The 27,860-nt window shown below is 48.2% G+C and overlaps 1 protein-coding gene across 1 annotated transcript in view; it reads right to left on the reverse strand.

The window, feature by feature from the left end:
- The window catches only part of KCNK12 (potassium two pore domain channel subfamily K member 12), a 53,683-nt gene extending 26,332 nt beyond the window's left edge, over nucleotides 1-27,351 (reverse strand). The window contains exon 1 of the mRNA XM_019970116.2: nucleotides 26,322-27,351. Coding sequence (XP_019825675.2) covers nucleotides 26,322-26,712 — 391 coding nt within the window. The 5' untranslated portion in view covers nucleotides 26,713-27,351. The remainder of the gene's footprint in view (nucleotides 1-26,321) is intronic.
- Between the last annotated feature and the right edge of the window lie 509 nt (nucleotides 27,352-27,860).

Consider the following 27,860-nt stretch of genomic DNA (forward strand, 5'->3'; position numbering starts at 1 on the left):
TTCCATATATATGCCTTAATATATGATATTTGTTTTCCTCTTTCAAAGTCTATTTCCCATCCCTCTGCCACGGAGTGCAGCACCATCCACCAGCTTCAGTTCTCATAGCTCTTGCGCCACTGATGGGAGCAGGGCACAGATCCTTTTCATAAAGGGGTCTCCTGGGAGCAGGCTCCCCCAGATGTGGTGTGGAGTCCCCAGGGCCTGCTCTTAGGTGGCAGCAAAAGGCCATGAAACATTCGTGACACCACCAATTTTACCTCTTTTTTTCAGACTGACTCCTCTATCTCAGAGGAGACAGACCTTGACCCTGATGTCGGACACACAGATATGCCTGAACCCCATCTTTGCTGCCTCAGCCCCCACCTCTCTCTCTCGACATATACATGGCATCCCGGGGATAAAATAGGCCAAAGGAATTCTCATCATATCAGTTCTCAGCTGGTCTCAGCCTGTCCCTCAAGGCCACACAGCTCAGGGAAGCCCCGCATCTCTATATCAGCTCTTAAAGGCAGGGCTTGCTTACTGATAGCAGCACCTAGGAAAGCCTTTCTTTTTCACACCCTTCCTCCCCAGGCCCTAGAGATGGCTAGCCCCATTGTTCTCTGTGCTCTTACTAAAACACATCACTCCCGTGTACTTTCCTGTCTGAGTAACTCATAGATTGCAAAAACTATAATTTCCTGGGATCTGTTTTAAATGCCCTTTGCTGGCAGACGTGGGCTCGGCATGAGTTCTCTGTAATTTTCCAGCCTCTTAATGCCCCCCCTGCAGCTAACATGTACCATGCACCAAACATAACCCACCTTCTTTCCACCCACCAGACAACCCAATTACTCACACAGTCTTCAGCAATGCCATCCTGAGGGTCCCTGGCTAGGCTGTGGAGGAGGGAATGTAACTGTGCTTCTGAAAAACTATAGCACATCCTCTCCAAGAAAAACTATGTGTCCAGCAACAGGAATGCTTGAAAAGTTTATTCCTACATCATATGCACGCATGCATTCAGTTGTGTCTGACTTTTAAAGACCCCATGGACTGTAGCCTGCCAGACTCCTCTGTCCATCGGATTTCCCAGGCAAGAATACTGGAGTGGGTTGCCATTTCCTTCTTCAGGGGATCTTCCTGACCCAAGGATCAAACCCACCTCTCCTGAATTTGCAAGCTGGTTCTTTACCAGCTGAGCCACTGGGGAAGTCATTATATATATATAAGTATATAAAAAGCAGGACCCCCAATTTTTTTTAGGATCCCAAATCTTTGTCCAGAAAAAAAAAAAGACTTGTAGTGGTTCTATTTTATGGTGAAAATGTGGGGATTTTTTCAGGAGTTCTAATTGGCATATATTATTTTAATGAATTATAGACGATTCATTTTGTCATTATTTTTTTAAAGTCAGGGTCTGACAGCATGGTAGGGTAGGAAGTCACACATCTGTGAGCAGATAAGGCCATGATGGGTCAGAGGTGGGTGGTCAGATGACCATAAGCAGAAGCTAAGAAAGAGGGTCATGAAGCCTGCATTATCAGGATGGGCTCTGCAGAGGAAGTGGCTGTTGCATGGCATGGATTAGGGGGAAGTACAGGGGGATAGATGGGGGAAGGTATTCTGGGCAGAGGTAATATAATGAGGTAACGTAATGAGGTACATAGTATCTGGTCTAGTTTGGCCAGAGCTGAGGGTGCAGCAAGGAGAACCTTAACCCTTCTCGGGGTTGGAGGGACTGGGCCCAGTCTGTAGAGCCCTGAAACTAAAGGAGGTTCCCTGGAGGAAAGCAGGGAGCCTGCCAGCAGAGGATAGGTCCTTTGGGAGGCTTGGAGACATGTCGATGTCTTTCCCCAATTCAGTCATTTATTAAGTATCCTTTATATCTCTAAATTCCTCATCATTCAAGGGGCACCAACTCTGCTGTCCAGGGGGTAGGGTGGGAGGTGGGTGAAATGGCAGAAGCCGCAGGGCCACCTGGCTTAGGATCTCAGTTCTGTCACTCTCTGGCTCTTTCATCTGAGAAGGCCATTGAACTTCTCTTTGCCTCGGTTTCCTCATCTGAAAAGTGAGGGTATGAATGGTACCCACTTCCACAGCAGGTGATGAGGACTGTGTAAGATAAAGTGTGCAAAGCACTTAGCATGGGGCTTTGAAATGTTGACCAGTTGTACTATTAGAGAACAAGGAACAGAGTTTCTAAAGATAGGGCATAAGGAAGGATGGAGAAGAAAAAGGTGGGAGAATGAGTAAAAGACAAACAGAAATTTCGATTTCTCTAAGCTCCTTTTTGTTTTCTCGGGGAAATAATTTGCTCAGGACGCCAGCTCACCTATTCTATGTGCTCTATTGTGGGGAGGAATCCACCTGACAGAAAGAGAAAGAGATAACTCTGGACCAGACCAGACAGGGAAAAGCTGTAAAGCTAGCAGCACTTGAGGGTTCCAGGAACAGCCCCTCCCCTCATTCAAAAACCTCCAACGCCTTCCGAGGGCCTAGAGCCACGGGGCCCAGTCACCTGGCTCGGACGCCTATGACTGCAGTTACTACAAAGGCAGCTCAGCTGTCATGAGTTTCTCCTACATTTGTACTATTGGTTTCCAAACGTATCAAATGATTTTATGATGGTGAAAAGATGCGTTTAAAAGTGGTATTGAATTAGTTCAGAGGGCTTTGTGTGTCAGAATGTATTTTCCCTATCGAAAGTGTAGTCGCTCAATCGTGTCCGACTCTTTGCTACCACATGGACTGTAGCCCGCCAAGTGTCCATGGAATCCTGCAGGCAAGAATACTGGAGTGGGCTGCCATTTCCTTCTCCAGGGGATCTTCCCAACCCAGGGATCGAACCTGGGTCTCCCACCTTGCAGGCAGATTCTTTACCATCTGAACCACCAGGGAAGCCCATTTCCCTATTAATGAATAGATATTGGAAGTATATGTGACTTCTGTCAGACGGGTTCTGTAAAAATATCTCTAGCTTTTAAAGTGGTCCTCACACTTAAAAAAACATGGCAGACTTCTGATTTAAAATGATCATCTCATCACCTGATCTTATCTATTTTCCCTCCTAAGAATCTTTTAAAATGATAGTAAAGGGATATTAAGGCTCAAACACTGAATGGGGCAGAGAGATTTCCTGTGGATGAGGAATTTCAACAGACTTTAGGAAGGTGGCCAGCAGGAGTGAAGGGTGACTGGCAAAGGTGGGTGCTGCTCAGAGAGGACGACAGCCAAGGAGGGGAGGAAGATGAACTGTCCCATAGAGCCCTGGGGAGACATGGGTCTGAGCAACACCACACAGATCACACTGCCTGCTTGCCCACTGACCTAAAGAGAAGCCTGAGTCCACAAGCCCCACCTGTGCCCACTGAGCTACCAGTCAGAGTTGATTCTAATTCCTAAATGTGAGTGGGCAGCCACAGTTCAGACATCTGAGATAAGCCTGGGACCTCTCCCTCTAGCTCAGTCCCACCTTTATCTTCGAGACCACTAAGGCTTTGTCTTCAGATCACTTCTGGGTATCAACGAGCACACTGTAGGATCTTGGCTGTATATTGAAATTACCTGAGGAATTTAACAAAATATGAATTTCTAAGTCCCACCCCTGGGGAGTATGATGCAGTTGGATTGGTGGTGGAGGGTGGGGTGGGGGGAGGGGTATCAAGACTTTCAAAAATTCCCCAGGTAATTTTTTTAAAATGTGTTTATTTTTGTCTGCACTGGGTCTTTGTTGCTGCACTCAGACTTTCTCTAGTTGTTAGGGGTAGGGGTTACGACCCCCTGCGAGTAGGGGTTCCTTGTGGTTGCAGTATGCAGGCTTCTTATTGTGGTGGCTTCCCTTGCTGCGGAGTATGGGCTCTAGAAGCACATGAGCTCAGCAGTTGTGGCCCATGGGCTTAGTTGCTCCATGGCGTGTGGAATCTTCTCAGACCAGGGATTGAACCCATGTCCCAGATGGATTCTTATCCATCGTACCACCAGGGAGGTCCTCCCCAGATAATTCTAATATGCAGCCAGGGTTGAGAACACTGTCCTTGTTGATATTTGGTAGGGCTTTAAATAATACTATAGAAGAGTGGTTCTCATCCCTGCCTGTACATTGGAATCATCTGGTGAACTTTTAAAAGTATCAGTTCCCAGGCCTGATCCCCAGTGATTCTGATTGAATTGGCCTAAGGTCAGGTCTGAATACTGATTTCTTTTTTTGAAGTTTCTTAAGTGATTTAAAAAAATGTTTATTTATTTGACCATGCCAGGTCTTAATTGCGGCATGTGGGATCTTTAATCTTTCTTTGTGGTGTGCAGGATCTTTAGTTGCAAAATGCAAACTCTTTGTTGCAGCATGTAGGATCTAGTTCCCTGACTAGGGATGGAACCTGAGGCCCCCTGTAATTGGGAGCCTGGATTCTTAGCCACTGGGCCACCAGGGAAGCCTCTTAAGTGATGTTAATATTGCTGCAGACAGGGTTAAGAACCAGTGGTCCAGAGACTCACAAATTCTAAATCTGCATCTCGGTTCCAACTGCTTGACTGACATCCAATTTGAAGTCAAGAGACATCTCAAAATAAATATTTTGAAAACTGAGCTCTTTATTTTCCCTCCCAACCACCCTCTTCTTCGTTCTATTAAATCTTTCCTTATCTCAGTAAATGACAAGTCCATCCTTCCAGTTGTTCAGTTCAAAAATCTTAGAGTCCTTTTTGATTCTTTCCTTTATCTCATACTCTGTATCTGATCCATGAGCAAATCTACCTTCAAAATAGATCCAGAATCTAACCACTGGCTTTTTCTTCAGGCCATGAGGGAATAACTGGATCCAGATTTCTTTCCCAACATAAACCACTAGGAAACTGGACAAAATTTATGAAGTAATTATTTTCAGGCCCTGGAAGACAGGTAGTACAAGATTATGGTCCCTGAGAGAGGGAAACAAACAGGGTGAAACCTTTGATGGCCCTGGTACTCTGCTTGGATGCAGTTTGCAGAGAGCAATAGAGGGAACAGGGATCCAGAACCTAGCGGTCTCACTGAAGGACAAAGCAGCTTCCAAAAAAAAGGCAGACTTGCAGGGTAGCAGACTAGAGAGGAAGGAACTACCAAGAGAAGGAGCTCCAGAAATCTGTGCAGGGGTTCCCTGAGTCTTCAGCTGAATAACAGTCAGTGCAGGTATAGGGTGAAGCTCCTCAAGACCAAGATGGGGGTGGCGGTGAATGACTTCCAGGAAAGGACAGTTGCCAGAGAGCTGTAAGCCAAATAATTCCCAGAGCTCTCATAGAGCCAGGAATCACCTGAGTTCCTGGGTGAAGAGGCTTCAATAAACACACGAGGAATTCCACTAAGCCCTAGAAAGGGTATGTCCTAACACTGTGGCTAAATTAGTCCCAGAGAAAAGGCTCTTTTAGACCTCACTTTAAAAAGCTTAAAAACAAGCCTAGAAAAGATCAAACTTACCCATAAGCAGCTTAACTGTCTGCCATAACAGAGTCTACCCCTGTTTAAAGGAGGACAGCATAATCAACCATCAAAAACGTAAAGCTCACAATATTCTGGTCTCTAATAAAAAAGGATCAGACATACAAAGAAGAAGGAACATGTAATCCACAAAGAGGAAAATCTGTCAACATAAACAGACCCAACTATGGCAGAGATTAGGGAATGAGCAAAGACATTTAAACAGCTATTATTAATATATTGAATATGCTCAAGGATTTGAAGGAAAAGATGAACTTAATGAGAGAAATGGGAAAAAAATTGAAAAGAACTAAGCGGAACTTCTAGAGAAAAAGAATATAATATTTGAAAGAAAATTTCCATTGGATAGGATTAATACTACGTTAGACACTGCAGAAAAAAAAAAAAAAAACAACTTGGACATAGCAATAAAAACTATCCAAAATGAAGCAGTGAGGGGGGAAAAAAAGACTGAAAAAACAAGAAACCAAGAGCCTCAGTTACCTGTGAAACCGTATCAGGTAGTCTAATATATGTGTAATTGGAGTCCAAAAAAGAGATAATGGAAGTAAAAAACTATTTGACAAATTTTGGTCAAAAAATTTTCAAAGTTAATAAAACTTATAAACACACGGATCCAAGAAGCCCACAGTAGGGTAAACACATACAGAAAACTCTGCGGAGGCACATCACAATCAAATTGTCAAGGGAATTTTCTGGCAGTCCAGTGGTTAGGACTCCATACTTTCACTGCAGGGGCCATGGGTTTGGGGAATCCCTGGCTGGGGAATTAACATCGCACAAGCTGTGTGGCCAAATAAATAAGTGAACAATTTTTAAAAGTCAAATTGCTGAAAATCAAGAATGAAGAGAAAATCTTAAAAACAGCCAGAGCGGAAAAGGGCACATTATTTAAAAATCAGATCAGATCAGTTGCTCAGTCATGTCCGACTCTTTGCGACCCCATGAATTGCTTATTTAAACATAAACGAATATAAAAATCACAGACTTCTTGTCAGAAACTATGCAAGAAACAACCTTCTGAATGATGAAATTAAAAAAACAAAAAACAAAACAGCCCTTTAACCTAGATTTCTATGTTGTTGCTGTTGTTCAGTCACTCAGTCGTGTCTGACTCTGCAACCCCATGGACTGCAGCACACCAGGCTTCCCTGTCCACCACCATCTCTTGGAGTTTGCTCAAACTCATGTCCATAGAGTCAGTGATGCCATCCAACTATCTCACCCTCTGTCATCCTCTTCTCCTCCCGCCTTCAATCTTTCCCAGCATCAGGATCTTTTCCAATGAGTCAGTTCTTTGCATCAGGTGGCCAAAGTATTGGAGTTTCAGCTTCAGCATCAGTCCTTCCAATGACTATCCAGGACTGATTTCCTTTAGGATGGACTGGTTGGATCTCCTTGCAGTCCAAGGGACTCTCAAGAGTTTTCTCCAACACCACAGTTCAAAAGCATCAATTCTTCAGTGCTCAGCTTTCTTTATAGTCCAACTCTCACATCCATACATGACCACTGGAAAAACCACAGCTTTGACTATACGGACCTTTGTCAGTAAAGTAATGTCTCTGCTTTTTAATACACTCTCTAGGTTTGTCATAGCTTTTCTTCCAAGGAGCAAGCATCTTATAATTTCATGACTGCAGTTACTGTCCACAGTGATTTTGGAGCCCAAGAAAATAAGTATAGATTTCTATACTTAGTGAATATATCTTTTCTGAAAGATCTAATCACTCTTCTCTGACACTGCCCATCACACTCGTGTCCAAGTCACCATCATCTCTCACCTGGAATATTTCAAAAGCCTCCTAACTAGTTTCCATGCTTCTACATTTGGTCCCCTATGCCTATAAACTCACTGCATTCCTCTTTCTCACAACCCTCCTAAGGCTCTCATTTTACTTAGAGTAAAATCTCAAGGCCTTGCCATGGACCATAGACCCTGCATGATTTAGTCCTTGGCTATTGGCTCAGATGGTAAAGAGTCTGCCTGCAGTGCAGGAGACCCAGGTTCAATCCCTGGGTCAGGAAGATCCCCTGGAGAAAGGCATGGTAACCTACTTCAGTATTCTTGGCTGGAGCATCCCACGGACAGAGGAGCTTAGTGGACTATAGTCCATGGGGTCGCAAAGCGTCAGATACAACTGAGTGACTAACACACATACATATTGCTCTGAGTTCACATTCTAACATTCTCCCACCTGACCCTTCTTCACACACTCCTCCAGGTACACTGGCCTCTTTGCTGCTTCTCCAACAAACCATGCGAACTCCTGCTTAAGGACCTTGACACTTGCTGGAATAATCTTCCTCCAAGCAGCCACACGGCTTGCTCCCTTGCTTCACCCCATATCTTTCCTCAAGGGTCATGTCATCAGAGATCCTTTTAGATTACCCTGTCCAAAAAAGCACCCCCACTTCCATCACTCTTCATTCTGTTACCTTATTCTTTTAATAGCATTTATCACTGTCTGCCTTTTACTTATTTGTTGACCGACTGCCTCCTCCAAATAGAATGTTAGCTCCATGCAGCAGGGACTTTGTCTGCTTACTCACTGATGTACATAGAATGTGAAATCAGTAACACACGTGCATGCATCTCTACCTCAAGTTTGTTCTGGATTCTTGATACATAAAAACATTTTTGTCCCAGTTCTGGGTAAGACAGGTCATTGGTTGAAAGTTCAACTCTAACCACAGGCTTCCCTGTGCCTAGCTCAGAGGGGCTGGGAGGAGCTCTAAACGACATGTGTGTCACTGAAGTGGCAGCACTCGGAGGTTGAAAACCCTGGGAAAATTACAAGGGAGAACAGCCAGGGCCTTGCAGATGTTGGCTCACTCAATCACATTATACTGAGAACTGGGCCTTTCTCTGCAGAGTCTGCATCAGCTCTTTCCTCTTCCTCAGCCCTGGGGAGAGGGGAGGGTCAGGAGCTAGGACAGAATTGATCAGAGTACTCAGCTCCTAGTTGAACTTAGAGTGCCCTTCAGCCATAAACAGCTATAAAAGAAGAAGAAATTTTATGGAAAAACATTTCAGTTCAGTTCAGTTCAATCACTCAGTCGTGTCTGACTCCCTGTGACCCCATGAACCACAGCATGCCAGGCCTCCCTGTTCATCACCAATTCCCAGAGTTCACCCAAACCCATGTCCATCGAGTTGGTGATGCCATCCAACCATCTCATCATCTGTCGTCCCCTTCTCCTCCTGCCTTCAATCTTTTCCAGCATCAGGGTCTTTTCCAATGAGTCAGTTCTTCACATCAGGTGGCCAAAGTATTGGAGTTTCAGCTTCAGCATCAGTCCTTCCAATGAATATTCAGGACTGATTTCCTTTTTCAGTTCAGTTCAGTTCAGTTGCTCAGTCGTGTCTGACTCTTTGCGACCCCATGAATTGCAGCACACCAGGCCTCCCTGTCCATCACCAACTCCCAGAGTTCACTCAGACTTATGCCCATTGAGTCAGTGATGCCATCCAGCTATCTCATCCTCTGTCGTCCCCTTCTCCTCCTGCCCCTAATCCCTCCCAGCATTAGAGGCTTTCCCAATGAGTCAACCATCAGATGGCCAAAGTATTGGAGTTTTAGCTTTAGCATCAGTCCTTCCAAAGAACACCCAGGACTGATCTCCTTTAGAATGGACTGGTTGGATCTCCTTGCAGTCCAAGGGACTCTCAAAGAGTCTTCTCCAACACCACAGTCCAAAAGCATCAATTCTTTGGCACTCAGCTTTCTTCACAGTCCAATTCGCACATCCATACATGACCACTGGAAAAACTATAGCCTTGACTAGACAGACCTTTGTTGGCAAAGTAATGTCTCTGCTTTTGAATATACTATCTAGGTTGGTCATAACTTTCCTTCCAAGGAGTAAGCGTCTTTTAATTTCATGGCTACAGTCACCATCTGCAGTGATTTTGGAGCCCCCCCAAAAAAATGTCTGACACTGTTTCCACTGTTTCCCCATCTATTTCCCATGAAGTGATGGGACTAGATGCCATGATCTTAGTTTTCTGAATGTTGAGCTTTAAGCCAACTTTTTCACTCTCCTCTTTCACTTTCATCAAGAGGCTTTTGAGTTCCTCTTCAGTTTCTGCCATAAGGGGGGTGTCATCTGCATATCTGAGGTTATTGATATTTCTCCTGGCAATCTTGATTCCAGCTTGTGCTTCTTCCAGCCCAGCATTTCTCAGGATGTACTCTGCATATAAGTTAAATAAGCAGGGTGACAATAAACAGCCTTGACATACTCCTTTTCCTATTTGGAACCAGTCTATTGTTTCATGTCCAGTTCTAACTGTTGCTTCCTGACCTGCATACAGGTTTCTCAAGAGGCAGGTCAGGTGGTCTGGTATTCCCATCTCTTTCAGAATTTTCCACAGTTTACTGAAAAAACATTTAAAAAGATATAAACCAGGGATTTAGAAGAAGATGAAGGTGATGCTGACAAAGATGTCATGAATTAAGCTCACTGCTACACACTAACGTCCTCTGCATTCAGGCCAGCCTCCCTCAGTGCCTTTCTCACCTGCTAGACACAGAAGCTGCCCCCAGCAATCTCTGAGCAGTGGTTGGGGGTGGGGAGGGCTACCCTGTTGAATTCTGCTTTGGAGGAGGGGCTTTTTCATCCAGACTCAGCCTGACTTCACTCTCTACCTTCTGTACAGCTGCAGCATCCTCAACTCCCTTCCTCCCATTATTAGACATGAATACAAATCTCCGGATGCATCACAGAGATCCCCAGGCCCACAGTTAGCCCTTTCCCTTAGATCTTCACATGTAACTTTGATGTCAAGAAATTGAGGAGGAACAGAGGATGAGAACCAAGAGTGGCAGGGGTCATATTGAGTCATGTTGAATGTCAGTTACTAGACCCTGCCATTTGGCTCCTGAGAACATCTCTCATATTTCTCATGCTTCCTCTTCTCCTTTCCAAAGGCCACAGATAATTGGCCTGGCCCTTATCGCTATCCACCTCCACTCAAATCACTCTGCACACAAGTATTTAGCATCCGGGGCTGCCACATTAACAAATGAACAACACTTACTGACCTGTTATGTGGCCAATTACGTGGGTCCTTCCCACAACCGCATAAGAGAGATGTCATTGTGAGAAAGATTTGTACACAGCTGCTAAGTTGGATGTGCCAAATTCTGCTCTTTGTCCACAGTGCATACACCAGAGCTATCATATATCATGAGCCACTTAGAGCTAATGAAGAAATAATACACACTGGCAATCCCTTTGAATGAGTTTGGAATCACATAGCAGTTCAGAGATGAATATTACAAACGCAAGGATTTGCCACCTTAGAGACACATAAGCTCCCCATAAACTGAATGGGACAGCTGGTAGTGGGCTGATTTAAATGTTAAAGTGAACAGCCAAAACAAGGGACTTCACAATTATCTGGTTGTTTCCAGGCCGTTTACAGACCGACAATTTAGACTAACTGGATTGCCTGATTTAATAGCATAACTATATAGTGACTAATCAGCCAGAATGTTCTTCTCAAACACTCATCATCGCATTATACTCCTGCTCAAGAACGTGTATCGGCCCCTTAATGCTCCTCACGCCAAATCTAAGGCATTTCTGCCCAGCTTTCAATATGACCTCTGATAAGACCTAAACCTACTAAGCAGTTTTACCAGTTGCTCATCCTCAACATGCCTAAGGCAGGCCGGTCCTGACCTCCCGCACACTGCTCCCCCAGGCCTACCACGAGAGGTGGCATCAGACACACGGGAATGAGCAAAGGATCTGGGCTTCAGCTTTGCCACTCGCTGTGTGATATCAGCCAAATTACTAATAAAAACACTAACTCATATTAAAGTGTTTATTAAATGCCATGGCCAGATGAAGCACCTATATTCATGGTCTCATATAATTCTCCCAACAACCGTGTGAGATAGACACTGTTTTATTCCCCTTTTGTAGGTGCTAAAACAGAAGCTTTAGAAGTTTGTTCGTTTAACAAACACCAGGTGCTGTGCTGTGCACTGAGAATATAACAGTAGATGAGACAAGACCTCTGTTCTCATAGAGCAGGGAGTGGCTAGAGGCCATGCAATAAACAAGTAAATACAGGAAGTGGATGACTTAGGAAAGTGGTATATACCCTAATAAGACAGCAGTGTGATGAACTGCAGCTGGGGGAGAGTGGGCGGCACTATCGTGGTCAGGTGGTTAGAGAAGGTTCCTCAGGGGTGACGTTTTCATTTTAGATGTCGAGGCATGAATGTCGTTGAGAAGTCAGCTATGCCGAGGGGACATCTAGGGAACAGGGCTCCAAGCAGCAGAAACAGCAAATGCAAATGCAATGAAATCTAACAAGTCTAATTTGGCCACAGTGAGCTGAGCAAAGGGGAGAGCAGTACCAGTGAGGCCCAGAGGAGGCAGGGCCAGGTCACTCAGGGCCATGTGGGTCACGATGAAGAGACAGATTTCCTGCAACAGGAAGTCATTGGCAGGTTTCAAATAAGGGAAGGACTTGACTGATTCATACTTTTAAAGATCTCTTTGTGGACTTCCCTGGTGGTCCAGGGGTGAAGAATCCGCCTTCCAACACAAGGGACATGGATTCAATCCCTGATCGGGGAACTAAGATCTCCAACATGCTGCGGATCTTAGCACACCACAATTGGAGAAGCCTGCGCACTGCAATGAGGCAAAAAAAGAAAAAAAGATCTTTTTGGCTGCTGTGTGGAAAAGAGGTCAAAAAGCAGAGAGGAAGCTGGAGGATTCGTTGGGAGACTGATTTGGTTGTCCCAGCAACATATGATGATTGTGATCAATGTATCCCAGTAGTGATAGGCATGGAGACAGGGGATGGAGGTGGGGAAATGTTGACCAAAACCATCAACCAGGCACAGTGACAACCACTTTCTGAGTAGTCTCACAACAGGAGGTCCCAATAAGGAACATGGTGTTGCTGTCCAAAAAACTAACCAGAATTTGGGAGGCACCAAAAGAAGGAGGAGATAGCCAGATTCCCAGATTCCTTCACACTGGAATCCATCCTGGCTGAGGGATGCATGTGCCACCAGGAAGGACCCTGAGTCAGACCAAATATGGGCACAGGCAAGATGAGTGGCCTGAGACAATCCGGAAGCGAACCCCATCACCATAAAACCTGAGGCTCTGAGCCACGTGGCAGAGCAGTTCTCCTGGGCTCCTTACCCTGCTGCTCTCTAACTAGGTGCCCCTTTCCAATAAAGTCTCTTTCTTCATCAGCACATGTGTCTCCTTGGACAATTCATTTCCAAGTGTTAGACAAGAGTCCACTCTTGGGCTCTGGAAGGGGTCCCCCCTCCTGCAACAAAATTGGAGCATATTTTGCAGATTGAGCTGACCCGATTTGATGATGAATATGGAAGATTAGAGAGAAAGGAATCAGGACAGCTCCTCATGATGGTGCCAATGGTTGAGATGAAGAAGGCTGGAATAGAGCAGAAATCAAGGGTTCTACTTTGGTCTTCTTAAGTTTTGATACATACTAGATCTCCACGCAGAGATGCCAGTTAGGCTGTTGGACCTCCAGTCTTTTGAAGCATAATGTGGAAGATTGGGGTTATTCATCTAGAAGTCATCAGAAGATAGATGGGGTTTAAAGCCAACAGTGTTGAAGGGGCTCAAAGAATGTTACCCCAAAATATTCAACGTTGGCATAAGGATTACTCTGAGCTAGAGGCAATAGAGAAACAACAGATGCAGGAAAAGCTCTCTACCCTTCCCCTTTAAGCCCAAAGGTAAGGTATAAATTTTCCTTTGTGAAGGTGTCCCCCTCCTCTCAACTATAGCAGGAAAGAAGAACAACTCTTAATCACCAGAGACACTTCTCACCCCAAGACTGCAAGAGATGGAGTCTGCACAACAAAGCTTACTAAAATAACCCTTACCTTCCATTGAAAAGGTTTTTTGAAAGTGTTAGTCACTCAATCATGTCCTATTCTTTATGACCCCATGAACTGTAGCCTGCCAGGCTCCTCTGTCCATAAGTTTTCCCCATATGTTTACCTTCTCACAGCATATTGCTCCTAGAAGCCCAAACCCTTGTCTCTTCCTTATAACTTCTCCACAATTTACAGCTTTGTTAAAATGGCATATAAGCCCCAGGCTTAATTGCTCTTTCTTTGGGTCTTCAATTCTTTTCTATAAAGGCCTCCATATGCATACATAATAAGCCTTTTCTTATGTTCATCTCTTTTATCAATTTAATTTGCAGTGCTCCAGGTTTAGAACCTAAGGGGACAGAATAAAAAAGTTTTCCTGTCCTACAGGTCGAGTGACAAGGTCTGGAAAGAGAATCCAGGGAGAAAGGGACCCTCTAACAGTAAGAGAGCAGAGAGGAGAGGTTTCAGCAAAGGAGACTGGATGGCAGCCAGTGCGGGTCAAGGAGTGCATGGTGCCTCAAAAGCCAAGAGAAAAGAGGATTTCAAGGAGGAATGGCCAGTGGTGTCAAATGTTGCTGAGATGCTGAGTAAGATGAAGATAGGGAAGTCATCACTGGAATTATAGTAAGGAGGCCATGGGGGATCTTACAAGAGCAGACTCGGTGGAAATATGGGGCTGGACTCTGGTTTGAGGTGGATCCAGTGGAGGAAGAGAGATGTTGACTACTCTTTTGAGATGTTTTCCTGTAAAAAGAAGCAGCGAAATGGGGAGGCAGCTGGAGGATGATGAAAAGGGTCAAGGGAGGGGTCTATTAAGAAGGAAGAAAATACAGCATGTTTGCATACTGGAGGACAGACCATGGTGTGTGTAATGGCAAAAACAAAGTCTTTGAGAAAGCTGGACAGGATGAGACCCAGTGAGGCAGGCATTTGAAAGTGGGCAGTCCATCTGCTGTTTTAAGGGAGAGGCAGCTCCACATGATGAACGGATTTGGAGTTGTAAAGATGAAAGAGTCTCTGTCTGATTACTTTTATTTTCTCAATGAAGTGTGAGCAGAGAGTGAGGGGTGTGGGAGGCTAGGAAGTCAGCCTCCCTGGGAAGAAGACGAATAAGCGGTGAACTGACACAGTAGGAAGATAGGAGGAGGGTCTGCCAGGATGGAGTGTCTGGCTGGTCCCCAGGGTCATTAATTTAAAGTTGGACTGGTCAGCATCTTTGCATGATTTTTTTCTAGTCACGTGGAGCAGCTTGGGCACAGGTAAGGAACGGGTGGAAAGCTGGTATTTTGATGGTATCAGGGTAGGTATTGGAGAAGGCAATGGCAACCCCCTCCAGTACTCTTGCCTGGAAAATCTCATGGACAGAGGAGCCTGGAAGGCTGCAGTCCATGGGGTCTCGAAGAGTCAGACACGACTGAGCGACTTCACTTTCACTTTTCACTTTCATGCATTGGCGAAGGAAATGGCAACCCACTCCAATGTTCTTGCCTGGAGAATCCCAGGGGTGGAGGAGCCTGGTGGGCTGCCATCTATGGGGTCACACAGAGTCAGACATGGCTGAAGTGACTTAGCAGCAGCAGCAGGGTAGGTATAGGGACACAATGCAGGGAGAGAGAGGGGCAAGGAGGTTAAGGGTCCTCGCAGAGAGTGAATCTAAGCTGGGTTAGGAAAGAAATGAGGGCCCAAAGAAAATAATGGAAACATCAGAGTAGAGACTACAGATTTGGGATCCAAGGAATACTATATTGGGGCAACAGAGGATGTGAGCTGGAAAAGTAGGAGGTGGTGACCAGAAGATGGGCTTTGAAGGCAGTGCAGCTCACTAGTCATAGCTCTGAAGGCAGTGCAGTTCACTGGTCATGGACGGAACAGAGGACTTGCTGGAGGGGGATAGAGGAAAACACTGCTATAGATGATATGGTCAAGGAATGTGAGGCTGGGGTCTTGGATGGGTCATGCCTGGGAGATTGGACAGGGGTGGAGATGAAGGCAGTGAGCCGGACTTCTTAAGTGAGTGGCCAGAAGATGTTCCCTGGCAACCCCCCTAGTGAATGACAGAGCTGGAACCCTAAGGCAGGCCAGGGTCCTCAGCACTTGCCTGTAATCACTACACTATAAATGTATTCATTCTTAACATGGAGGCGCCTACAGGACCAGCCTGCTTGGCTGAATAATGCACAGCAATGAGCTTTATAATGCACTTTCCACATGTTGGGCATATGCTCTGTTGGTTGGACCACTCCAGCGGACCTGAGCAACTCCAGTCGGAACAGGGCACACCACTCACATCAGCTCTTGAAATCTATGCCTCTGAACTGCCCACTGGTCAAGTGTAATGTTTATGAATTGGACCAGAACCCCTTGACTTTAGGGACTGGGCTGCCTCAGAGATCTGGGGTCTGTGTAGCAATGGCAGTAAGGGGACTTGATGTGGCTGCTGGCTTCCTGACATACCGGCTGCATGCTGCATCTCACTTGAAATACACTGGTGTCCCTGGCTACTTACAGATGCACCAGAGTGAATCCCTCTGCAAACTGAAGCTTTCTTTTACAAAGTGAATCATCATCTGATTAAGTGGAGATTTTCGTATTTTACTTTTTTGTTAAACTGGTGTCTAAGTAAAGTTGAAAATCTTGGAAATGACCAATTATTCAAATTTATGTTCATTCCACAAGTATTCATGGAGCCCCTCCCTCCCATGTGCCAAGCCCGGTGCCAGGCATGGGGAGATGGAGCAGAGAACAGGAGAAAGAGGCTCTGGGTATGGGGAGGGTCAGGCCCTGCAGTCGCACTCAACATGGGCAGTTTTGTGTTTTCTTTTCCCTCCCTGGCCCGGGCTATCCCTGCAGCTTTTCTGGCAGGTCCTGGTGTGAGCAGCTCACCACGAGCCGTTCAGAATTCAGAACACTTGGCAGCAAGGGGATGAGATCGTGGCCATTTGGAAAGGATTAGGGAGAAGTCACGCGGAGTGCGATTTGAGGCTTATGTTTATCTCAACTGTAACTTTCCAGAAAGCTGGGACACCCCCATTCCAATAAAAGCTTTCCCAAGTATTTTTAGAGGCATTGTGATGGTGCTCAGCTGTGTGGATGAGGTGGTTTTCTGGATTTGTGGAACTGCATTTAGTTACTTATAAAACTTCTGTTCAATTTATGAGCCAACATCTGGTTTCTAAGGGGTGTGCCATGGGCTAGTGATGGAGAAGGTAGAGCTATTGAGCTGAGAGACAGAATTCAGCAGGGCTTCCTTGTGGCTAGAAGCTGCAGTGATGGCCAGGGCCAGATGGGCCATCTGGGTTGGAGGGAGAGCTGGGACCAGAAGCCTGGCTTCATTGTTCAGAACTGAACTTTTCCCACCACTCCTGGGGCACTGGGGCTGAGGCTCAGAATCATCTGGTTTGGTTTCACTCCAGTAATTCTGCCGGGCCCCAGGCAGGGTAGGACAAGGACCCGGCTGACTCAGAGAGCCACGGAGACAGCACTGTTCGCCAGGGGATCCCCAGCCAGAGTGAGCTGGCTGTCTGCTGCACACCTGCCAGCCACTGAGAGATCGTTAAACCAGTGACCCAGCAGAAGGGCCAGTGCACAGCCAGCCCCTCTGGCTCCGCAGGGCGGGGGAGAAAGGCAGGCGCTGGGAGGTTCCTGGAGCCCAGCCCGCACCCAGCTTTTTCAACTCTCTTTTTATTATTTCCAGCAGTCCAAGGTTTTCAGTTACTCACACTCATTTATTCATTCCATCCATTCAACATACGTTGATTAATCGCCGACTTTGTGCCAAGCATTCTGCTCCATGATTTGCAGAAACTACCTCTTTGCTTTTCAATTATCTCCATCTCCAGACACGGTGCCCACTTCATAGTAGTCATTCAATGCATGGCTGCTTCCATATGGCTATCACTGTCATTAACTAGTGGTGATAAGCACGACTAAGACAGGGCTCCTGACCTGGAGGAAGGAGAAAGGACACCTACTGGGTTCTGGGTCCTGTGCCAGACTTTGCTACACCTTAGCCCACTGCACAGAGGCTGGCATTATTGCCAGGGAAACTGGCATCGAAACAGATAATGACCACGTGTCTTGGGGCAGTAAGAGGGGCTCCAAGAAGGTCTCACTCTTGTGGTCTCATCTGAGCTGCAGCTTGAAAACCAAGTTCATTTGGTGGAAAATGGAAAGAAAGGGAAGACCATCCAGGTGGAGAAAACAGTATGAACAAAGGCCTGGAGCCTAAACGCGCCTGGAATTCAGGGGTGGGCTGTGTGGGAGGGTGAGGTGGAGGGGGCTGGCCAGAAGTTGAGAGTGGCTAGAGTTGGGGGTGCACTGGTGGGTCCTAGGTTTCATGCATTCCCTCAATGTCTGAGCAGGTCTGCCGCTAAGACATGACCTTGGATAGTCCTGAGCTGGCCATGTCCCCAGAGTTTCCTGGCTGGTGTGCTCAAGTGCGGACCTTCGGGTTATTTGCTTTTCTGTTCCCACCTCTCCTTGGCCACTGCTGCTATCCCAAGTACAAGGCTGAGGGCCCTCAGGTCATGAGGTCCTTTCTTTGGGCAGGAGCTGGGTGCGATGGGCCCTGAACGTTCCCATCAACACAGCTCCTAGAGTTGTAGTGAGCTCTGCACAGAGTACCCTGCTCATCCACACTCTTGCCTGTCTGCAGCCTCCCTCAGAAAGGATGCGTGGTGGTGTGGGATGGAAAGCAGGCAGCCCTCGGCTCAGCATAGCCACTGGGGCTACAAGGAGCACAGCAGAACCAAATCCAAATCCCTAAACTGTGCCTGAGCCCTTGCTGACACAACCGCACATTCACCTCCTCTGCCCCCACTACTCAGCAGACCCTAGACTGGGCTGGGACTCGTCTCCCTCTGTGGCTGTGCGTGGCTCGGGGCAACAGAGAGGTTGTTGTGCAGTCAGGGCTCCTGAATCCTCTATCCTGCCCCTGATTCCTTTGCTGTGTAACCCTAGGCAAGTCACTTAACCTCTCTGAGCTGTCTCATCATCTGTGAAATGGGAATACAGCATTCTCTTTGCTGTTCTGGGGTTTGGGGAAAGATTCCTGAGTAAACACAGGTAAAAACACTGTACAGGGGAAACATAACACGTGTGTATGGCGGGGGCGGGGGTGATAATCAAAGGGATCAGAGATGCTTCCGGTACCCTCTGGCTCCCCAGAACAAAGGCCCTGAGTCCTGGCAGGGTGGAGTCTGGAGAGGGAACATGCTGGCAGGCTCTGCAGCCTCGCCTCTCCTGCCCTAGACCTGGGGATGCTGTCTCCACCCATCGGGGGAGCTGAGGAGCCCCAGAGTGAAGGGAGTAGCAGCACCTGGCTCCCCCAACAATGGGGTGACGCCGTACTGCCATCCTACAACTGCCTCTCCGTACAGTGCCAACACCAGACCCGCCTCAGAGAAGCATGGTGAGGCCTGGCCTGAGCCATGTCTGGTCTCTCTGCTGGTCTCAGCTCCACGACCTCCCCCTAAGCCCAGGCTCTGCCAAGAGGCCCCAGCCCACCAAACACAGGGGGTGGGTGGCGGGGGATACAGGGTGGCTTCCCAGGGCTCTGCTTGAGCGATGAAGACCAGAGACACAGCAGGGGACACCGGTCTAAACCACCATTCGGTCACTCGTTCAGTTATTCACCAATCTTCTTTAAAAAGATCAAACAGCACACACACGAGGCATTAAAAATTCTAGTTGAAGACCCAAAGAAAATGCATTTTAAAGAGCACCCTCCCAGGTCAGTTATGTAACAGCATCAGACAGCAATGAGCCCCAGAGATAGTGGCCCATGAAAGGGTGGTAGATGCCACAGAGCAGGGGCGGCGAGACCCAGAGGGCTGGACGCAGAACAGTGGGTCAGGGCTGAACTCAGCTTCCCTTTGCACAGGTGGCAGTGCAGGGCTCGCCCATGAGGCTCACCCTGTTCTGAGGGGCTGATGCTTTCTGAGGGCTCGCCAGGCACTGCACACGCAGATTAGCTCCTTCTTCCCTTGTGGGCACCCACGGGCAGGGGGCATTGCTATCCTCACTTTTCAGAGGAGGAAACTGAGGTGAGAAGAGGCATGCCCTCTCACTAGGAGCGCATGGCTCGGAAGTGGCAGAATTGGGCCCGGGACCCAGTCTGCAGAGTTGGTGTGCTTAGCCTGCACTGAGTGCATCAGAGGATGTGAGCGAGCAGCCTTCCCAGATATGAGAACATCAGAGCGGAAGAGACCCAGGTGACCCCAGCACTCCCTACTTTTAGGAATGAAGACCCTGTGGCCTGCATGGTGACCAGTCCTGCTCTCAGCTGTGCAGCCAATGAGCAGCAGTGTGGGTCTAGGCTGCAGTCCCTGACTCACTGCTGCTTCTTTATACCCATGCTGCGTCCAGTGCAGTCTGGGAACCAAGAATATGGGCATCTCTGGGAGCTAGTGAGGAATGCAGAGTCTCAGGGTCCTCCCAGACCTCCTGAAACCGACACCCGTACTATGATCAGAGCTAGTAATTCGGATACTGTCTTGATTGAGAAGCACTGCTCCGTGTGCCCCACCTTCTTGGTCGGCAGTATCTGTTACTGGGAAAATAATGCCATTGTGTCCAGACACTGTAAGACTTCGGCTACTGTCTGCTTTCTGTAATAGGTGGCTTGCTGTTTTTTGTTGACAAAAAGGTATAAATGCTTGGGGAAAGTTCTAGAGGATTCTTACAGTGTTATCCAGCTGGAATATTCTAGAGATAGGTATCTGCTTCATGTGGCACAGTTCTGGGCCAGTCCAGGCTGGGGTCCTTGGCCACAGTCAGGACCAAAGGGACGCACCCTCTCCGTCAGCTGGCTTGGCCCAGAAGTGGTGGCAGACATCCCTGGGAACGCAGGGGATAGGAAGGAAGAGGCTCCAGGTATTCCCTCTCTGTCTTTGATGGCTGGGAAGCTGTTCCTGTTTTCCTTCCTGCCCTTCTCCACTCACCCAAATTTCCCAAAGAAAGTGGCCCTCAGTAAAGCAGGGGAAGCTGAAGATGCTGAAGCCACTGCCTTGTTCAGGGCTCACAGCTCAGTCCCAGGGACTGAGCGCAATCCTGGAGAAAACCAAGTGGACCTGTGGCTGTTTCCATGGAGCAATTTGCTGGGTAACTGTCTAGTCTCTTCTAGGCTCTGTAGAGGTTGTAGGCTCAGCTCAGGAGAGATCAGACAGTCCTTCACTCCAAAGGGACTGGCCCCAAGAGCCATGAAGATGGCAGTGTCTCCTGACTATCAATTTCACTGCTGGGAATTCAACCCGAGGAGATATTGCATGAAGAGAAGGCCATCTGCATAAAGATAATCACTGTGGTATTACTCAAAATAGCCCCCCAAACTGAGAACCACACCCAGATACCCAACAATAGGGGTAGTAACTTATAGCACATCATTTAGATAGAATATTAGGCACTCATTAAAATTAGTATGTGCTGCTTCCCTGGTGGTCCAGTGGTTAAGAATCCATCTTACAATGCAAGGGATACCGGTTCGATCTCTGGTCTGGGAAGATCCCACATATTGCAGAGCAACTAAGCCCCTGCGCCACAGCTACTGAGCCTGCGCTCTAGAGCCCACAAACTGCAACCGCCGAGCCCACGCACCTAGAGCCCGTGCTCCACAGTAAGACAGAAGCCACCACAAGGAGAAACCAGCAAAGCACAACGAGGAGAAGCCCCCGCTTGCTGCAACCAGAGAAAGTCCACGTGCAGCAACGAAGACACACCGCAGCTAAAAAATGAATACATAAAACTAGGATGTGCAGGACATGTGGAAAGATGGAGACAACACTGATGATACTATAAAGTGTTAGACCAAAAGCAGCTCAGCTCAGCACTTGTCAATTAGTCTCCTCTCATTTTCTTACAAAAGAAAGGAGTGCAAGGGACCTTGCAAAAATGAAAACAGTTATATGAGAGCAGAGTATTATGAGTTATCATAATTATTGATTATTTACAATGTGCTGGGTCCAGTGCTGGTTGCTGAAGAAGGAGCAATGAATTAGAATGCATTTTCCTCGCTGTCCATCTAGAGTTTCAAATCTAATGATGGATTCCTCCTCCCAAATGTCCTTCAAAGTTGTCACAGTGTCATCTTCCAATTAAAAAAAAAACAAACTGATGAGAAAAATAAGCAAAGAAAGGTGCTCCTCTCCTTCTGGGTAATGTATTTCACTCCCGGCATCAGAGCCAGCTCCAGCTGGATTACATACATGTCAGAAGAAAACCAAACGTAAATGGGGTAGTGACATTTCGGTCTTATAATGTCTGTTTCCTTTGAAACAAAAACATTTTAAAAACTCCATGTTAAAAAGGAAGAAAAAAGTTAGAACTTGTTACTAATCTTGCAGTTGAATAATTAAGTATGCCTAATTCTGAAAGTAGCAACCTAAATTATTCAGTGCCAAAACTGACATCTCTCATACCTACACCATCCCGGCTAGAGCGGCATGGTTTTAGCTTTATAGCTAAAATACGCTGCCAGAAAACCTAATAAAAGGAAGCAAAAATATTTCTGTTTATACCAAGCTGCCATTTGAGAGAGACTTTTAAATATGTTCTTCCCTATGTGTAAATCTGACAGCAGTTGCATAATTAAAACCCCAGTGGAGAGTTTCCTTTTAATCTTTTCAAAGTAAACCAATAAAACATCCTTTAGGATGTGAAATGACGGGTTAATACTCTTTGTATGTTTGAATATCATTCACCTAGGGACTGCCTCCAAGAATACTGTGTAGTACTAAAAGAACACCAGTTACTGTCTTTATCTTCAGGACTTCAAGTTATCATGGGAGATGCAGATAACAACATGCCAAAGGCGATACATGCATGGTTGTGAGTTCTGCTTGCTTAGGATTTTGTTAAATGGAGGAATGAATAACTGAATGCATTTACATTAAAACAAACTTGATTTCATCTCCTTGGGAATATGTCACAGAGCACAAATGGGAGAAATAATTGCCCAGGATTTCAGTTCAGTGTAAGCAATCAATATGAATAATTTAGACCACAAAGTGGATTTTCATTTTACTTGAGCTATTCAGACTGAATTTCTATTCAGCCTCAACGACCACTGAACAATCACTGGCAAATCTTCCCACTGGGTCTATGTTGCGTGGACACACATGTGTTTCACAATTGCAAATTACCTAGCTCCAGATATGGGCCTTGTTCAAGCCAAATGTCAGGACAAGTATTCCACCTCATCAGGACGTTTCATCTAACCTGAGTATATACAGCCACACCTGAATTTTTCTTCTATCTCTCCCTCTAGCTGAAGGCCCATTCCTGACACTTCTTTCCTTCCTCTATGCACACACACACACACACACACACACACACGAACTGGTGCAAAAGAAGGCAGAGAGCTGGTGGCTACTGTTCTTGGACCAGAATTTACCCAAATGTCTCCTGCTTGCTAGCATTTCTGTCTCTGACCTTCTTGGTACTGGCTCTTGTCTTTCCAGCTGTCTAAGACTTGCCAGATGCTTCTTTCTAGCCTGTCTGACCTCTAAGATGTGTCTGATCCTTCAAGTTCTCTCTGGACTTCATTGTTGGCCTGACCAACAGACCAGTCCATCTGCTCAGCCCTGCTGCAGTGTCAGACACACACACACGTTATTAAATACTTCAGCCTCAAACAAGAATGTGCCCACCAATTATATGAATGAAACTGGTAGAATAAACACAGCATAACTTGGATTCTGGACCCAGCTGAACACATAATTAACTGTGACCTGAGACACATCCCTTAACACTCTGAGCCACATGGGACTGGACCAAAGGACTCGTCCTTGTTCCAATCATCATTAGTGAGGCTAGCCAAGATGTGGCGCCCATGAACACTGCAATTCAGCTGCCCTTGTTGGAATATGCTTCAACCCTTGCCTTGTAGAATAAGCTTTAACCTTTCAAAATATAGCACTCAGGGCCTGATATACACATTATATCACAATATATCATTTATGGGATAAATGACGGCACAGTTTTCTACACTAAGGTCTAGACAAATCTGTTAGATGGGTCTACACAATACAAGAAAATGTCCACATTGCTGCATGGATCATGAAAGTGAAAGTGAAGTCGCTCAGTTGTGTCCGACTCTTTGCGACCCCATGGACTGTAGCCTACCAGTCTCCTCCCTCCATGGGATTCTCCAGGCAAGAGTACTGGAGTGGGTTGCCATTTCCTTCTCCAGGGGATCTTCCCAATCCAGGGATCGAACCCGGGTCTCCTGCATTCCAGGCAGACACTTTAACCTCTGAGTCACAAGGGAAGCAAATAAAACTGAGTGCATGCTAATTTTCCTCTTCACTGGGTGAGATGGTAGATATCGAATCCTGACAGCCCATTTTGGACTCAGCTTTGGCTCCCTGAGCTGCTGAATCCATAAAAGCACCAGTAGTGATAATCATTGTCTCTGAAGACTCAGGGCATTTAAGGGAAAGGAACTATATAAACAGAAGTGAAACTGACGTATGTAGGTCTTTACTTAAATTTCATCCAAGTACATTTTTGCAAAAGAAGACTGAAATAAAAATCATGCTACTTCAGGATTCAGCAGAACTTATCTAACTTCCTGAGACCATGACAGCAGGTGGGTTACTGGCAGAGACCCTGCTACCTACGTGGCCCTCTTGGCACCTCTGCAAAGGGGCTAGTTGAATGCTGAGCTGTCCACCAGCTGAATCTGGTCCCTAAGTCCAGCTCTTATCCAAGATGAATGTCTCCCTGCAGCAGAATTTGGAAACAATGTGCTGGGTCATTTGTAACATAGCCACAAGCTTCAGCATAGTCCTCCTACAAGGCTTGCCTACATTCCCAAACACAAATCAAGAAAGAGAACATAGTTTCTTTCTGCTTGACTAAAAAACAGCCAATCCTGCCAGTAGATTAAAGGCTCAGGCTTAGAACCATTTGCCAACATGTTGACTTGATTTCATGCATAGGGCTGAAAAGAAGCTGTAGAAGCCATGACTGGGCAGTGAATAAAGGCAGTGAATGAAGAATAAAGAAGGGAGCTCATCAGAAAGGCACAGAGACCACAGGTCCCTGGAATGAGGCCCCATCTAGACGGACTCGTGGCCTGTAGGGGAAGGGGACACTGCTGTCACCTTTTCCCTTAACCAGTGGGTCCCATTAGGAAGCCAAAGTCAGAGCACACCACCGGGACAGAAATGCTGTGACTGTCCAATATGTGCACAGGTGTGCCTCTAGGTGAAAGCAAATGGGTGTGTTTAAAAGAGGAAGAGCATAAATCAATAATGAGCTATGAACACATGATGTCATCAGGACTAAGCATCTTTAGCACTTTTAAAGCACTTTAAAAAAAACTAGTTGCTATAGCAACTTGATGCAGTTCTTAAAAGGGGATTTTTTTTAAGGGGGTCATTTTATATCTTCAATCACCATAACAACATGATATAGCTTTTACAGGGTATTTTAATCCAGTTTGTTTGTGCTTTGGACTTGGGCCATATTTGCCTTTTCTATTTTAAGTCATCAGATCAAACATGACACATGAAAATTCATTGAAAAGAAGTCCTTTCGTAGACTATACATATACGCTCAGAGAGCCATCTCTAGCTGCTCATGTTCTCCACATGGATGCAGTCTTTCTGCCTTCCAGCAGCCATCTGCAATGGCTTACATTGGGCAGTTAGTCCACTTTCCAGGCCAGAATTCACCCAGAGAAGGCTGCCTATGAAATCCTTCACCTTTCAGTCCTGTGAGTCCAGTCCCCTCTGTCAAACCTACCACCAGCAGAGAGTGCTTTGAGGTGACTGGAAGCAAGAGCAGCCAAATGTTTTTTTTCACCCTGGGACTCGAAGGAGGAGTGGATGAGACACAGAGTCATGCCAAAGTGACAATGTTGTATTTATTCTGCACTCTATACAGTAATGGGAGGAGATCTGTTTCACATGACACCCAGGGAAATGGGGGGGGGGGGGATGGAGAAAGTGGGTAAGAGAAGAAGAGAGACAGAGACAGGGTGGAGTGGGGAGCAGTGGTGGCTCCCGAGTCTGTATAGAAGCAGCTCAGAGGAGGGTGAAAGAAGTGGGGGGAGGGGCTTCAAGGAACATTTACACAGCATTTCTTGTACTGTTACAAAACCATGAGCTGTTTTTACCGAAAATAAGAGGAAGGGATGATGGAAAGTATACAGAAACTAATCCCTGCATTCAAGCTACCCCTTGGTGCCAATATTTATTGGAAAAGATAACAAGGTTACAAAGAAAAGAGGTCAAGAAGTTGGAGGGAAATTGCGGGGTGGGTACTAAGGGCAGAAAACCAGAATCAGAGCAGCTGAAGTCCTGTTCTCCGAGTCTAATGGGCTTTTTGCTTTGGGAAGGGATGGTACAGACTGTAGGAAAAAGGGGGAAGGAGACCTGGGGATTAGTCTGGAAAATGGTCACCTTTTCCAAGGTAAAGGGTCTAGAGGACTCAGGGAAAACGCGTGGGAAAAGAAAGAAGAGAGGGAAAAGAGAGAAAAACGCCGAGTGGAGAGAGAAAGGGCTTTCCAGATTACCTGGACGAGGAAACCGAGGACCGGGAGCAGTGAGAAATAAGAAGGAAGCCCCAGGCCCCCTATACATACTCTCCCCTGTCCTTTTCAGAAGTGAACACTGAGGCACAGGAGGTTAGGTCACGGAGTTGGCAAGTGCTGGAGCGCAGGCGGGCCCCGGTCTGCCCCGTGCCCAGGTGAGGGTTCTCCCCATTTGGCCTCTCTGCCGGGCAGTCAGTCACCGCTGGGTAAGCGCCAGTGATGGGCCTTTCAGGCCACCTCCCGCGCCGAAAGCCAGTAAAGAAGAAGACGAGGCAGCAAGAGAGGGACTGGCGGAGAGGAGAGGGCGCGATGAAAGTAGGCGCTCGGGCATTAGAAGGGAAGAGGGAGCCGAAGGACGCGGCTCGAGCCCCGGAGCAGTGGAAAGGGCGGCAGGTGAAAGACGCGGAGAGGAAAGTCGCGCGCCGGGCGCGTAGCTCACCTATGGTCGACACCACTGTGCCCACGAAGTAGAAGGCGCCGGGGAAGTCCCAGCGCGGGCGCAGCGCATCGGCTCGGACGCCGGCTGCCAGCGCGGCCTCGTAGTGCCGGAGGAAGGCGCGCAGCTCCGGCTCGGCCACGCCGTGCGCCGCGCTGAAGTTGCGCAGCGTGGCGCCCCAGCGCGCCCGTGCCTCCGCCTCGCCCGGACTCTCGAGTGCCGAGAAGACGGTGGCGCCCGCCACCAGGTAGAGGCCGATGAGCGCCGCCAGCAGCACGAAGCGGCCCGTGTCCTCGTTGAGGTGTGAGCGGCGGCAGCAGCAGCAACAGCAGGAGGGGCGCGGCAGGCGGCGGCGGCAGCGGCGGGGCGGGGGCCGGGGGCTGCGGGAGGACATGGTCCGGAGCTCAGCCCCGGGGCCGGGGCGGCGCTCGGGGCCCGGGCCGCGACATCCCCCCCGCGGGAGCAGAAACGTGAGGATGGTGACCAGGGGACTGGGGCCGCCGCGGAGCAGCCCGGACGGCAGGGCGCCTTCGCCTCCTCCTCGGCGCTCAGGCCGCACACGGGTCCCGCGGCCCTTCGGGCGCCAGAGCTGGGGCGCTCCTCTCCGCGCCCCGACGCCTGGCCGGCTCCCGCGGCTCCTTACCCACCGCCCTCGGGCGCGGGGGTCTCAATATAGGCCCCTGCCGCCTTGTGGCCGGAGTCCGCGGGGCCCCGGGCCTCATACTCCCCTCCAGACAGGCCGCGGGCTGCGGGCGGGGCGGGCTGTAGAGCCCGGGCGCCTAGGACTGGGACAGGGCAGCAGGGCACGGAGAGAGACCCCGGGGGCGTCCCATGAGGCGTTCCCGGCCAAGCGGCTCCCAGACGCAGGCTCCGTGGGCAGCCCAGCTCCCGCCCCCGGGCTTGAGCTGGCGGCGTCGGCTTCGGAGCCTTGGAACCGAGCAGAGTCCGGGGAAGCGCTCCCTTTCCAGCTCCAGCCGGAGAGCCGCCCGCCACGGAGAGGCGGAGTCACCGGCGCCCGGGGCGGGGTGTTGGGGGGGGGGTGGGGAGTAAGGACGGGAGAGAAGGGGTGGGGAGCTGGGCTCCTGCGACGCCTTCCCGGTCGTTCTGGTGACACCAATGCGGGGCACCGAAGCAGGTGTCCGGGCTGCGGTGCAGCTACCACCCCGCCGGAGAACACCGTCCAGTCCTTCCCTGCGCTTCGGCCCCGGAATCCCTGCCTATGTCCAAGCGGCAGCCAAACTTTGCTCAACTTGACGTTGCCCTGCGGTCTCAGGTGCTGGAGGCCGAAAGACGCTAGTTCCCCAACACCGGGTTCTTGGGCTCCTGTCCGAAGTTTAAGTTCCCTTTCGCTCGCTTCTTCTTCCTGGATCCATCCACAGCGCCCGGTCTCGGAGAGTTCCTTCGGGGGAGAGGATCCTTCTTAGGAGCGGGGGTGGGGTCATTGGGCTCCGGGCGGCGGGAGAACGAGGGCGTCTCCTCCCCCTGCCGACCGAGCGGGCGGCCGGCGTCAGCACCGCGGACAGCGCATCGGTGCCGCAGCCG

Source organism: Bos indicus, chromosome 11 (assembly GCF_029378745.1).
Source record: "Bos indicus isolate NIAB-ARS_2022 breed Sahiwal x Tharparkar chromosome 11, NIAB-ARS_B.indTharparkar_mat_pri_1.0, whole genome shotgun sequence".
NCBI lineage: Eukaryota > Metazoa > Chordata > Mammalia > Artiodactyla > Bovidae > Bos > Bos indicus.